Genomic DNA, 15,057 nt, shown 5'->3' with positions numbered 1-15,057 from the left:
ACAACTTTTCATCTCAACGGAAATCTCAAGAAAATGAGACTATCTAACTCCTCGACAAAACTTTACTGAACTCTTTGATTTAACTTATCGAGATAAAAATATTCTATGTCCCGTCCCCAGGTTGCAAGCTACCTTTGTCGTTCAAGATCAGTTTAGCGCATGATCCGTGAAAACGGAATAGACGCGCTGATGCCTAGGTCACTCAGAGACACTCTTGTATTTCTAGAAAACTAGATGCCCACGGCTTTCACATTCATAGCCGCACATGAAATGAAGTCCCACGGTACTCGATAGTCTTTACTCTTTTTATGATTACTTTGATCAGTTTAGTTTTAAAGTTACCCGTCACCACTGTTGCACTACCCGATAATGTAATTTTACGTTCGTTATCGGTTTTTATCATGGTGTGTATCTCAGACTAAGAATCAAGCTGTGTAGGTACCCTATGTACCTATGTATAGCTCAAAAAAAGTTGTTGTCTCTGGTGTTAAAACCGGAAATGGTTAGTTTAATGTTGCTATTATCGACGGCTTTTCGAGCACGCGTCGGTTTGAAATGACAGTTCGCGGCGTCTCAACAGCTGTTCGAGCATTATCTCAACCTAAAAGCGCAAGTTTGAATTATTTATCTTATTGCACGTGTTTTCAAGCTTATTAAATAGTGTCGAGGCTTTAGTTTAAAAATTGATTAAATTATGGACGAAGACGCAGGCGTCAGAGGTATGTATATCAAGTAAAATTAAATATAAGAAATTGTAGAAAATGGTAGTTAAGCATGCAACGCAATACGCATGGAGTATAGATAATAATTCATCAAACTAACTAGATTTTAAACTAATATTGTATGTTAATAATGTTAAGAACAATGCTATTAAGAATCGTCGTGATATATTCGATATTACATACCCACTTATGCCAAATTAAATAGGTAAGTACTAAGCTCTCCTCTCATCTCATTTTTGAAGTTGTAGACTTGCACGGTTATAGGTATTTTTTATGAATTTCTCATCTATAGCAATCAGTGTAGTAAAATCTATTTTATATGTCTATCGAAATCGATTTTACACATTATGTAAGTGAGTAGGTACTTACTTACATTATTTATTTTTGAAATGTAGGTTGTGAATGTACGTAGGTTCATTATTAGCCTATCTGTGTAAACTGCATTTATTACTTATTATTCATTTTGTGTAAGAAATAATTATTTGTGTAAATAAATATTAACTACACAATTAATACTAATAAGAGCACAGTATAATATTGCACAATAATTTATTTAAAAACTATAATCTAAGAACATTTCAACATTCTAAGTGCAAGTAAGCATCCACTACTAAAGTCAATCATTGCAATAGACCTATCTTTGCAATGATCGCTATAAAACACAGTTTCATACAACTTATGTCTGTGATCACCGACTCTCAAGATCCTTAGGGTTTACCCTGACAATAGATTTAAAAAAAAACAGAGATAAATACTGAATAGTATTATTTAATTCTCTTGAACTTTGTTGAAACATAAACTGATGCTAAAATAAACCTACCTAGTCATAATAATTATTGAGGATGCACCCACCACAATGGCTACTTATTAGATTAAGGAGAACTCTCAAGCATGCAGGCTTCCTCATGATGTTTCTATTTATCATTAAAGCAAGTGATATTTAATTGCTTAAAACACATAGACATACCTACCTAACTCCTAAAGTTAAAGGTTGGGTTTGAAGTCCCAACTTCCAGAATAGGAGGTGGATGTCTTAACTATAAAGTAAGGCTTTAATGACATTAATATTATACCTACTAGAATGAAATATACATGAGATTCTGTTTTTTTGCACTTCCATGCCAATGTTTATTAAATCTTAAAACTTAAGAAACTTTTGTATGGTGAGATTTAAGATACTGTTTCAGCAAACATAACACTAGATGTAATTTGTTATTTTTAGGGTTCTGTAGGTCCAAACGAAAACAGAACCGTTATAGGATCACTCATCTATCACAGCCAATTTGCTCTAAAGCTAATAGACCAATTAAGTTGTGATACACATAATATGAATTTCTGTGACCCAGACATGTCACAGATGTGTAACTATGAGGGTCACTTTGGGGGCATATCAGTACCCTCACTACCCTTATTATAAATGCGAAAGTGTGTTTGTTTGTTGCTTTGCCCTTCAATCACGTCGCAACGGTGTAACGGATTGACGTGATTTTTTGCATGGGTATAGATAAAGACCAGCTAGGTGATTTGCTAACTCAGTGTCTAACACAGAATGATAGCCACCGAGGTTGGTTGGTTCTACATTGCTGCTTCACTGGGTGGTAGTAAAATATTTTTTCGTAGAAAACCTTCAACTGATTAAAAAATGAGTTCTGTGGCTATCGTTCAGTGTTAGACACTGAGTTAGAGAATCACCCCACTGGAGAGTGACATAGGCTACTTTTTATCCCGGAAAATCAAAGAGTTCACGGGATTTTTAAAAACCTAATTCCACGCGGACGAAGTCGCGGGCATCAGCTAGTATAAAATAATGCAATAAAAAAAATTTGCAAAATTTAATTACTTTAAAAATTATTTATTTCAAATAATACTTGTACCTATTTGAGATTCTCACAATAAGCCCTTCCATTTGATATTAGATGATGCCCGCGACTTCGTACTCGTGGATTTAGGTTTTTAAAAATACCGTGGAAACTCGTTGGTTTTCGGGGATAAAAAGTAGCCTATGTCACTCTCCTGGTCTTTGACTATACCCATGCAAAAAATCACGTCAATCCGTTGAACCGTTGCGACGTGACTGAAGGACAAACCAACAAACACACTTTCGCATTTATAATAAGGGTACTGGTAAAGGCTGGACAGGTTCACAGCGGCGCTGCGCAGCGCGTCGCTTGCGTTAATATATTCTCTATGCCGCGAAGCGCTATGCTGCGCCGCTCTAGTGCGACATGTCACATGCACCATACGAAATGATTGAAATAACATTTTCACGCTTTGTGCCGCGCTGTGCAACACTGTGCAGCACCGTATGCGGTAACTATAAATGGTTAATAATGGCTATCCTACAGCCCCAGTGACCCGTTTAAGAAGAAGACTGTCTGTAGAACAGACTGAGGAGAGCAAGTCACCGGCAGTCAACACTCCAACCACGAAAAGAGGAGGGAGGAGGACTGCAAAACCTGAACTTGAACTTATTGAAGAAAACAGTATGTTATACAAATATCTTTTTGTTTTAATTTCTTCATAACTTGTTGGTTGACCTTAATTCTATGAAATATTTTTGTTTTTTACTAGAAAATATAGATTTTAATGTTAAAGTAGCATATTATGTCCGAGTCCAGAATGTAAGCCATCTCTGTACCAAACAGTGCCCACAACTTTATCCCCGTGGATCTAGGTTTTTAAAATATCCTGTGGGAGCTCTGATTTCTGGAACAAACAGTAACAGGTTGTATCCGGGATGTAATGATCTCTATACATTATTTCGTCAAACCGGTTTAATCAGATAGGCAGTGAAAAGGTATCAGACAGACACACTTTAGCATTCATTTATGTATGGAAAGTAGCTTTCCTAAAAAGATATTAAAATAACTTAACAATAACAAATAGCCAGTACCCATAAATAACTTTTAAGGAGTATAAACATGATATAAGCCTCAATAGCTCAACGGTTAACCCTTGAGCTATTACAAGCGGACTGAAAACCGAAAGGTCGGCAGTTCGAATTTCACCAGTTGCACTCCTAGCTCCTGCTTTACACTCAATTGGAGGGGAATATTAGTCATGACTCATGACCTTTTTTTTAAATGTTATTTAAACAAATATTCTTTCTCTCAGTTCCAGACAATACAACAAAGACAAGAACAACCAAAAAGACAGCTGCAAAAGATGTAGCAGTACCTGAAGAGAAGCCAGTGACTCCAGCAAGACGTAGTACAAGAGTCAAATCTAACACCAGCATCATATCTGAGACTGCTCTTGCAGTTGATTCACCCAGAGCCAGAAGAGCTTCACGAAGAGCATCATTAGCTGGTAAGAATCGTTAAAAGATTAAAATCTGTGTAATTTCTAAACAATACCCCTTGTTTCGCTACACTTCTGCTTCCTATTTGGGGTATGATCCTGAGCATGCACCTCTTACTTTTAAGACCTATATGCATTGTAAGCAATTAAATATGATTTAATGGTGAATGAAAACATTTCGAGGAAGCTTGCATGCTTGAGAGTTCTTCATACTGTTTTCCAAGGTGTGTGAAGCAGGGTTGTTATGGATACCTATATTTTATACCGCTTCCGTAAAAGCTCCGCATTAGTCGATGCGGATGTTCCACATTTGCAGATGCGGATGCGAATCTCCGTAACACCTCTGGTGTGAACTGTTAAGTCTGCCAATCTGCACTTGGTGGGCTCAGTAAAACTAGTTTTCCTAGAGATTAACATTATCTAAAAACATTTAGGTTTGCATCATAATTTTAATTTAATGTTACAGGCAGTGATAGTGAAGCGCCCTTAACACCTATCAGACAAACCCGCAGAACTAGAAAAGATTCAGCATCCAGTGTTGAAAAAGGTATAGTTAATAACATTCTTGTTTTAATAAATGAAGATTTGTGGTTTCCTAGTTAAATTGAATAATCTTTTTAAATGTATGGAATATATTATTGTTATATAAGTTTACTTGAAACTAACCTTAATAGTTAAACCCTAAAATTGATCATTATAAATTATTACAGAACCTCAACTTCCTCCTAAACAAGGAATACAAATAACAGACGTTATTATTGAAGAACCTGAAGTTAATTTAATAAAATTGACGCCTGAGTCTGAAATAGCAACTGACCAAAGTAGTTCACCCAACAGTACTCGCAGAAGTCTTCGCTTTTTGGAGAAAAAAAACACTTCTCCCAAGATAACAGTTAAAACAGTTGAAGAATCCAGTAATGATATACCAGTTCCAGAAACTACAGCAACCACACCTATTAAAAATTTTAGTATTATACTAGAGCCTACAAGCCTGTCTTCACAAGATACTGCACCTGAACCAATAAATAAAACTGATGCTCCTGGTGCTCAACAAAATAAAATTCAACAAAATAGACTTTCAATAGCCATTGCTAAATTTACTAAGGAACTAAATACAGAAGCCATAAACAAGTCAAATTGCAATAAAAGTTGGTCAGATGCAGATAATAAACAAAGTACAATAAAAAGACAGCGAACCAGATCATGGACAACTCTATCTGCCTCAAATGACAGTCAATTTTACAGTGATAATGAAAGCGCTAAAAATAAAATCAAAAATAGTATTACATCAACTTCGCTGCTTCTAAACAAATCTGGATCAGGAGATGGTTCATTAAATGCAAGTTTAAACCAGAGTATATCAAAAACATTAAATTCGAAAAGAAAAAAGAAAGACAGCATGAACTTTATAGTTGAAAACATAAATGAGCCTTCAGACAAAATAACTATTGACAATATTGAAAAGGAATCGGAAAATCAAACGCTATCACTTGGTCAAAATGACACAAAAAATCATAATACAATAACAAGTGAACTCCTAGAAAAAGGGCCAAGCGGGGATATAAAAGCTATGAGTTATATCGAAGATTCTGATTCAAATTCTGAAAAGATAAATACAAATACAAGACATGAACATGAGGACCAATGTGTTCCTGAAGTAGAGCACACTGGTGAAATATCTCCATTAAAAGTAAACTCATTCACATCAGATTTAGATAAAAATGAACAAAATATCTTTAACAATAACGAGCTAATTCAAAGAACAGATAGTGAACCAATGGATTGTGAACCAATGGATATTGATGAAACAATGCCCGAAAATATAATTATACCTGAAATGCAAACCGCTGAACTGAATACAACTGGAAGAGAATCTACTAGTGTCCACCTTTCTAATTTATCCAATGAAGAAATAGTAAATAAATCTGAAAGAAAGTCTTCCTCTACTCAAAACTTGGATAAAAGTGAAATTGAAACAAAAAGTACTCTTATACTGTCACAAATAAAGGACACTTCTACAGGGGATATCAACAACGCAGTCAAGTCACCACAAGTCATAAATAACAAGCTCCTCTCGAAATCTGTGGATGATTTAAACATTACTCAAGAAAATGAAATCAAGAAAAATTTATCTCTGCATTGTTCGACAAGTACCCCTTTGCAAGATAAAAATATCAAAAAGTTTAAAGAAACCCATGTTAACATTTCAATAACTTCCACTCAGAACAAGGAAAGTAAAAATACAAACAAAGAAATACCTAATATATCTAAGGATCAATATAAAAGTATCTCTAAAACGGAAGAGAGCGAGTCGTCAGAGGATGAAAATTTAAGAGAACCTATTTATACTGGAAATGGTAAAAATAAAGGCAAAGGCAAAAAATCATCAAAAATACAAACAAGTATTATTCAAAGTGAAACTGCCCCCACATCATCAAAAGAAAAAATTGAAACTGATGAGAATACATTGAATGAATACCGTAGTAACGTAAATGACGAGGATGTACTGACACACCAACAGAGAAATGAAAGCGAATTAGAAGATGTATCGCTTGATAAAAAATCGAACACACCAATGCCTAAAATTAAAGATTCCAAGAAAAATGAATCAAGCTCGGAAGAATCAGAAGAGGAAATTGAATCAGATGATGACGCCACAGAAAAAAGTAATTTAATTGATTATGAAGCACTTGATGCGGGTTACGACTATGAATCTGGTGACAGTCAAGATGAAAGTGAACGACGGTATCAAAAAGAACATGAAGTTCTAGACAAAGGTGAAACATTAACAACAGACGAGGAATTCTCAGATGACTCGGATTATGAAAAAGATTCATTCATAGTGAGTTCGAATGAAGATGATGACGAATTATTAGACGGTTCAGATGATGATCTGTCTATGAGTGACAAAGAACTTAAAATGACCGCTAAGTCCAAGAAAAAATACAATGAACGAAAAAGTAAAGAACAAAAGGAAGCCTCCAAAGAGATGTTTGAGTCGCGGCATAAATTAAACTCTTCTAATAAGAGTACAAATTCAGAAACCAATAAAACTAAAAAGAACAGACGCCAACAAATAAGTTCTTCAGAGTCCGAGGAAGATATTAAACCAAGAAAAAATAGACTGAGACTAAACTCAACCAAAGAGGCTAGCTTACTTGCAGACAAAAGTGAGCACAAGATTTCAATAAGGAAAAGCAAACAGCTGCCTGATAGCGATAGCAGTAGTGCGGAAAGTATTCCAATAGAAAGAGAAATGACTATCTGTAATGAAACTATACAAGAAAGTGACCCATTACTTGCTCAGATAAAAACAGAGCCAAAGACACCTCTTAGAAGTGTCAACTCTACCATAGCGTTTATTGATTCTGAGGAAGTTGACAATGGCCAAATTAATAAAAATGAGTCAACAAAGACTCAATCTGAGTTTCTTGACCCATTACAGGCTACAATGGTTGCCGATTATGATGACGATTCCATCAGTAGTGTTGATGAAGACATAATACAGAATTATGACTCAATACTAAAAGATTTAAACAAAAACAGCAAGGTACAACCTAAAGTCTGTGACTTTTCATTAAACCTTGACAATAAAAACAAGAAAAAAAAAGAGAAGCCTGCTATAATTGACGAATTAAATTTAACTCGAGTGAAATCTGAGAAACCAAAAAATAAGCAGAATAAAGAACCTAGTGTAAACGAAATATTACCGCAAAAAGATGACGATGAAGACTCGTCGGATTCTATAGATCTACATTTATTGTTCTCTGAAGACAGCAATGATAGTGATGCATCCTCACTGCAAAATAAATTGAAGGCTGCCAGTACTGATTCAGAAGAAATTATACCATTGAAAAGAACAGAAGCAAAAACAGACATTCGTGAAAGTAAAGGTAAGACTTTTTATCTATTTTTTTGCCTAGGTACCTATCAATACACAAAATACAGATTCCTTTCTCTTTTTCAGATTGGAATCACAGAGAGACACTTAATTTTTATTTAGATGTGTATGATGATAACAATATTGTAATAATTATATTTTATTTTTGACTTGTTACAGACAATGAAGATGTAAGCTTTTTTATTGATACTGTGGGATCGCACACAGATTCATTGAATAAACCAAATAATCTTTGTCTAAAAGAGGATAGAAATCAATCTACTGAAAACATCAGTAAGTAAGACTTATAGATTATAAAGACAGTAAGAAGATTAATACACCAGAATCTAGATGATGCCAGCAACTTAGTCCACGTGGGATGTAGAGTTTTGAAACATCCTGCGGGAGCTCTTTGATTTTTCAGGACAAAAGTGGCCTATGTTCCTCTCTGGAATACTAGCTAGCTCCTTATCAATTTCGTTGAAATCGGTTCAGCGGTTTAGGTGTGAAAAGGTAACAGACAATTACTTCCGCATTTATACGCCAGATTCTGTCGCGTCATGTTTATTAATTTTGTTTATCTTCATAGTTATAATATTACTAGCTGATGCCCGCGATTTCGTACGCGTGGGAACTCTTCCATTTTCCGGGATAAAAAGTAGCCTATGTCACTCTCCAGGTCTTTGACTATACTCGTGCAAAAAATCACGTCAATCCGTTACTTCGTTGCGACGTGATTGAAGGACAAACCAACAAACACACTTTCGCATTTTTAGTATGGGTAGTGATGATGGCTACAATTACAAGATAGACTAGAGATTTTTAAAAAAAAATATTTTTTTGGTCTTGTAGACTTTGCAATGGACAAATTAGTAAATAAGTCACGTAGTAAAATAACAACCAAAGAAAGTTTCGAAGATGATGCGCCACTTGAGATTTCGTATCAAAAAGAAAAGAGTTCAAAGCGAAAATCCATGGCACAAGATAACATTGATATTGTGATGGATCAAACAGGTCAGTTGTAATTTTTATTTAGGTTTTTTACGTTTTTACATCGTACTAACGTCTCCATACTCAAATAACTGAAAATAAATCAAAAGCTTTCGGCCGCTTGTACAGTTGCAAATCCTCAAGTTATTTGGGCACATTACGAGGAAGAGTAGTACCAGAGTGAACATCAGTAAGTAAGACTTTATTAATACACCAGAATCTAGATGATGCCTGCAACTTAGACCACATGGGATGTAGAGTTTTGAAGTGAATTCTCGGTTTGATCCTGAATCGACGATATGTCAAATATTAGGTAATACATAAATTACCCTCTCGCGAAGTTCCAGCGAAAAGAATAATTAAGAGGGCAGTTCGCTACTGCCCATGACAGCTCGAACTTCATCTCTCGTAGCACCGCAGTCCCGTCGTGACCCATGCAATTGGGTTGAAATATCGACAAATAAAAACATCAAATTAATCGTGGTATGTACCTGTTATCTAAATATATAGAAAGAAAAGGTGACTGACTGATCTATCAACGGACAGCTCAAACTACTGGACGGATCGGGCTGAAATTTGGCATGCAGATAGCTATTATGACGTAGGCATCCGCTAAGAAAGGATTTTTGAAAATTCAACCCCTAAGGGGGTGAAATAGGGGTTTAAAATTTGTGTAGTCCACGCAACCGAAGTCGCGAGCATAAGCTAGTCTACATTAAAATATGTCGTTACACCACGAAATAAGCTTAAAATCATTAGTAAAATAGTTTATTTAAGATAACTTAAGTGTACGGTAGCTCTAGGAGGTTGGAGTCTTCTTTTAGGAGCAGGAGAACTACTCCTATGTCAGAAGACATAACAATACTATTGTCAGCGTTATCATGCAAACGTGTGTGCATTGTAAGTGTATAGATACATGTATTTGTACAGAAGTCGCTAGAGGGGAATCAGCAGTGAAGAATTCACAGCCACAACCACTCTGTCAAGAGTGAACGATTGAGAAGACGAAAAATCATCATATCATTACTAATCCATTTCAATAAGTATCTCTACATAGTATAAAATAAAGTCGCTTATCCTGCTGTCTGTATGTATGTATGAACGCGTAATACGTAACTACGCAACGGATTTTAATGCGGTTTTCACCAACAGATAGAGTGATTCAAGAGGAAGGTTTATAGCTATAGTTTAATTCTCAAAAATTAGAGATCCCTAGAGAATTTGAAATAATATGAATTAGGTCGGAAAAAAAACCCTCTCATTTGAGTTTCCGAGGCAATGACACCTCACTGACACCACATAAGTATCTACATTGCACTCATGCGAAGCCGGGGCGGATCGCTAGTATTAAAATAAATGGACAAAATGTTTTATCCTTTCAGATGTATGTGACCAATCTACAAACAAGTCATTGGTCAAAACTCCTACCAGTGGAAAGAAAAAGAAGCGACAGTCAGAACCGCATCTCGAAGAACATCATGGTATGTTTAATGATATTATTTATATTACACTAGATGATGCCCGCGACTTCGTGCGCGTGGATTTAGGTTTGTTTAAAATTCCGTGGGAACTATTTGATTTTCCGGTATAAAAAGTTGCCTATGTCAATTTCCAGGACGCAGGCTACCTTTGTATCCAATTTCATATAAATTGGTTAAGCGGATGAGCCTTTAAGAATCCTGTGGGAACTCTTTGATTTTCCGGGATATAAAGCTGCCTGTCCTTCCCCGGGATGTATGCTCACTCTGTAATACCAAATTTCATTAAAATCGGTTAAACTGTTGGGCCGTGAAAAGCTAGCAGACAGACACACTTTTGCATTTATAATATTACTATGGATTTTTATATATTTGAACTTCATTTGAAATCAATATTATATGTCAAAGTGTGTCTGTCTGTTTGTTAACTCCTCTCCCCACCACTGAAAATGGTTTCAGATATATATTCAATCAGTTTAAGAGTCTAAACTGATTGCTTAAACTTAAAAGTCTTCACTTTAGACTATAAGCTTCGTTGAATGCGTCGAAAACCTTCTTTTCATCCCAAAAAATATCTCTCTTCTCATTTTGTATTTTTTTTTCTCAGAAAATGTGGCCAATCAATCGTTGACCATTTCAAAAATGAAGTCACTGGACAGCCAAAAGAAAATGACTGACATCAAGGCACTTGCAGGTATTTTATTTTATCACTTGCAGAATTTTAAACCCTAAGAAACCCTAAAAAATGTGATATCTGTAAAATCTTATTGCCAAATTTTATGAAAATACTAGCTGATGCCCGCGACTTCGTCCGCGTCGATTTACGTTTTTCAAAATCTCGCAGGAACTCTTTGATTTTCCGGGATAAAAAGTAGCCTATGTGTTAATCCATGGTATAATCTATCTCCATTCCAAATTTAAACGTATAAGATAATATGTTTAAATAACTATTCCGATGATAATGGAGATCTTAGATGGAATCAATAAATACAGAATGACTTCTCATTTTAATAGATAATCAAGAGGTTCCAATTAAATCGGGTACCAACGATAAGATAAAACGCAAGAAATCTGCTAACCATAGTGCTGCAGACAAAACTGCCTCTATACAAGGTAAAAAAATATGTTTAAATACGATACTATATTTAAATAAACAATGGGGCTTAATTCCATTGTACACAATCTCTACAATAAACTAAAATGACACTTCCAAATCTATTGCTATCCCTTTCATAATTTCCCACTCGCAGAAAAGGATAGCATTAGATTTGACCTGTCAATTTAATTTAGAGATTGTGTACAAGAGAATCTGTCTATTGATGATAATGGAGATCTTATAGAATAATTTCTTATTTTAATAGATATTCAAGAGGTTCCAATTAAATTGGATACAGACGAAAAGAAGAGACGCAAGAAATCTGCTTCTAACCCTAGTGCAGCAGACAAAACTGAATCTATTCCAGGTAGAACTATTCTTCTATAATATAGATTCTATGTATTGCCTATAAGTACTATCCAACACACCTAGTTTCTCCTTTCACCAAAGGTTAGCTTGGTGGAGGTTGCTGTGAGCAATAAGGCCGCCTTTGCAAACAATTGTTTTTAGTGTCTTTGTTTTTTTTTGCCTTGTTTATTTCATGTTTTGTGTGCAATAAATTATTTCTATCTATCTATCTGTCTATAGATTCTGTATTATGTTAATCATTAAAACGAAATTTAAAAAAGAAACAGGATATTTAAACAGTGACTTGTGGCTAATTCTGTTGTACACAATCTCTAAATTAAAATGACAGGTCTAAATGTATTGCTAATCCCTTTAATAATGCTCAATGCGGAAAAGGCAGCACTAGATTTTGATATGTCAATTTAGTTTCGGCCACAAAATCAGCCACATTAATAAATTATAATTGTTTCAGTGGAAATTCCTCAAAATATTGAAACAAGTTCTAAAAAACGCAAGAGGAATTCTTCTCTCAATACTACAAAAGAGGAAACTCTACCTACAGGTATTATTTATTGAATCTCAAAGACAGGGTAATGTATAATTCGGGTCTAACAGTACCTTAAGTTCTAAAGGAACAATAAATTGTTGTTCTGTTCCAGATGTGGACACTGCCAAAGCATTAAACAAGTCAATAGTTGGTATTAAAAAGAAAAAACGCAAGATCGTAACCCAGGATGATATTCTAACAGGTAAAATTCTTTATTTATTGCATGTTTATACCAAGTATCATTTTTAGTGTAAATAACGCTTTTTTTAACATTGAGACCACAAGACCGGAAGAAATCTTGAAATACAACAAAATTATTATCTAAGACAGATAAAAATAAAGCTTTTTCTCTAAAACATTATGTTTAGTTGCGGATACAGAACTAATAGCAGAAAAACTCGATGAATCTTGCAACAAGAAACAAGACAAGAAATCAGCGAGCAATTTGCAAAACAGTTCTACTAAAATTGGTATGTTTCTTGTTTGTTCATTTAATAGAATAGGATCTCTAAATTAAACAAAACTGACTTGACAGGTCTAAAGACAATATTATCAGTAGGGAAATTTATTTTTAGACTTGTCAATTTTGCTTTAGGTCTTCATTGAAAACTTCGATAAATATTTAACTAATTTTAAATTTTTTAGATGAAACAAATAAAAGGAGAAACAAAAAACGCAAAGAACGAGAAGACGACGAAACATCTTCTACAAAGGTAAAATAATAATTTGTTTATATTATTGTTATTATAACATTACTGCATTATACAAAATTTATAGGACGAAAATATTAAAATTTAATTATAGAACTTAAATATTTTATTTCATTTTAGGTGCTGAAAGTAAATATCTTCGACAAAGTGCCTCGTCTACCACCCACCTTGTTGGAGAAATTAGAGGATGTGCCACACAAGGAAGTTCCTTCTAAGAAGTCTAAAGTGATATCTACAACACAATTCCATGTTCAAGAAACACAGAAGAGAAAGAATAAACCATCAAACTATCTAGAAGAAAGTGTTTGTCTCAACGAGTCACGTGAAAATAGAAGAAACAAAAAGAAACGTCTTGAAACCCCAAAAGTGCTACCATTTGTGCCCACCGCTTCAACCTCTTGCACTGGTTTTACGTCTAACTTCAAAATTAACGTATTACCCAGTGATATAACATTTGGAGTCCAATCCAACACAATAAATAGTTTCAGGGGCAATTATTTGCATGCTCCAAAAATAAAGAAGTTAGGCACATACGACTTGTACAGAAAGCAGAGAAATATGAAGTTATCAAAATTTTAATATTAATAATGACAGTGATTTAGGGTTCTTTCGGACCACAGTGGCAAAAATGTCGCCTGCCACAAAATTGTATGAGAATGTGTGTAAGCTGAATATTCCGCTGTGTTCATGTAGTTGACTAAAACGTTGTGAATCGTGTAACTTCTCATAGTTTTCTTAATTAACTGTTATATTCTGACTTATTATATTATTGAGACATACCCTTAGATAATAATTAAGATTACAAATTTAATTGTTAATATAAAACTAACTTTGACTACTTTGTTACTGAACTTCTTTTACCTATTATTATAGAAAAGTTTTTATGGGACCTGTCATTGATTTTAGATTATTTTTAAAGTTCTTTTTAATTTCTGTTATCTCTAAACTAAAATGGCAGTATAAATGTATTGCTATCCCTACCATAATGCCCCCAGCGGAAAAGGATAACACTAGATTTACCTATCAGATAAGGGGCCTGTGATTGATTTTAGATTATTTTTTAAGGTTCTCTTTATTGTGGCTTTCTGTTATCTCTAAACTAACATGACGGTATAAATGTATTGCTATTCCTATCGTAATGCTCCCAGTGGAAAAGGATAGCACTAGATTTAGACCTATCAATTTTAAAGGTTGCATACAACAGAGTTAGCCACATTTGTCATTTTAAAGTTTCGGTCAAGGCAAAAGGAGTCCCTAGCACAACACTAGCAAGTATACTTTAAAAAGTAATTAACAAGAACATATTTTATTGGTTCCTATGCAATTATTTCAGATATACACAAATCTCTTAATTAAATTGACTGATTTAAAAGGTTATGTGCGTAATAATATTATGCTTTTCTTGAGAACACAGGTTAATATTTTTAGATATTTGTTTATAAACTAATTAACACCTCACTTGCTAAGAACATTAAATGTTGTACATCTAAAAATCTTAAATACTGCATACTTCAAACCCATTTTAAAAATAAAATAGTCAAACAACATGATTGAACAAGGAACTTTTTATAAAAATGCCCTAGGCTTTTAAATATTAATTTCTTCATACATAATATTATTTTTTTGTTATAATTTGTGGGTTATTGTTTGATTTGAAATGATTGTACATAATTTGGTAATTTTATTAGTGTTTTCTAATTTTAAAACTGTTTACTGTTTAAGTTTCCCGCCATAAAATTAAAGTCACTATAGAGGGCGCTGGCATGTTATGTAAAAAGGTATCGCCCATGTGCCGTGTTTTCAATTATACATTAATAACGCATTGAAATTCCTACTTATTTTATTAAATAAAAGTATTCTTTCTTAAAATATAATTATTTCTAAATAACCACATACAGGTATTTCTGCACATAAATCACGTAAATAGTTCCCGCCTTGTCATGCCGGTGTAAACAAACCGCCATGTTGTTGAAAGTCGACGAGTCA

General features: G+C 34.2%; 1 protein-coding gene across 6 annotated transcripts; it reads left to right on the top strand.

Moving 5' to 3' along the window:
• Positions 1-537: 537 nt before the first annotated feature.
• On the top strand, positions 538-14,945 carry sle (slender lobes). 6 transcript variants are annotated; one of them, XM_069498456.1, is made up of 16 exons: positions 538-719; positions 3,068-3,205; positions 3,837-4,031; positions 4,489-4,569; positions 4,733-7,915; positions 8,083-8,196; positions 8,755-8,916; positions 10,275-10,373; positions 10,978-11,064; positions 11,385-11,483; positions 11,732-11,833; positions 12,290-12,376; positions 12,474-12,563; positions 12,730-12,831; positions 13,007-13,074; positions 13,192-14,945. In XM_069498456.1, exons 1-16 carry the CDS (start codon positions 695-697, stop codon positions 13,648-13,650), a joined length of 5,091 nt encoding a protein of 1,696 aa, XP_069354557.1. In that variant the 5' UTR covers positions 538-694; the 3' UTR covers positions 13,651-14,945. The 6 variants fall into 6 exon arrangements, with proteins under 6 accessions (XP_069354557.1, XP_034824748.1, XP_069354561.1 ...); XM_034968857.2 differs by having other exon boundaries at positions 12,287-12,376; XM_069498460.1 differs by lacking the exon at positions 8,755-8,916 and having other exon boundaries at positions 12,287-12,376.
• Positions 14,946-15,057: the final 112 nt, after the last annotated feature.

This window comes from Maniola hyperantus, chromosome 5, assembly GCF_902806685.2.
Source record: "Maniola hyperantus chromosome 5, iAphHyp1.2, whole genome shotgun sequence".
NCBI lineage: Eukaryota > Metazoa > Arthropoda > Insecta > Lepidoptera > Nymphalidae > Maniola > Maniola hyperantus.
This window is presented reverse-complemented; position numbering and strand designations above follow the sequence as displayed.

What these genes read in the sequence shown, in the direction of transcription:
- sle (XM_034968857.2), top strand. Translation starts at nt 695, where the DNA reads ATGGACGAAGACGCAGGCGTCAGAG. An exon ending in AGACATTCGTGAAAGTAAAG is followed by an intron (nt 7,916 to 8,082) that starts GTAAGACTTTTT and finishes GACTTGTTACAG; the next exon opens with ACAATGAAGATGTAAGCTTT. An exon ending in GCATCTCGAAGAACATCATG is followed by an intron (nt 10,374 to 10,977) that starts GTATGTTTAATG and finishes TTTTTTTCTCAG; the next exon opens with AAAATGTGGCCAATCAATCG.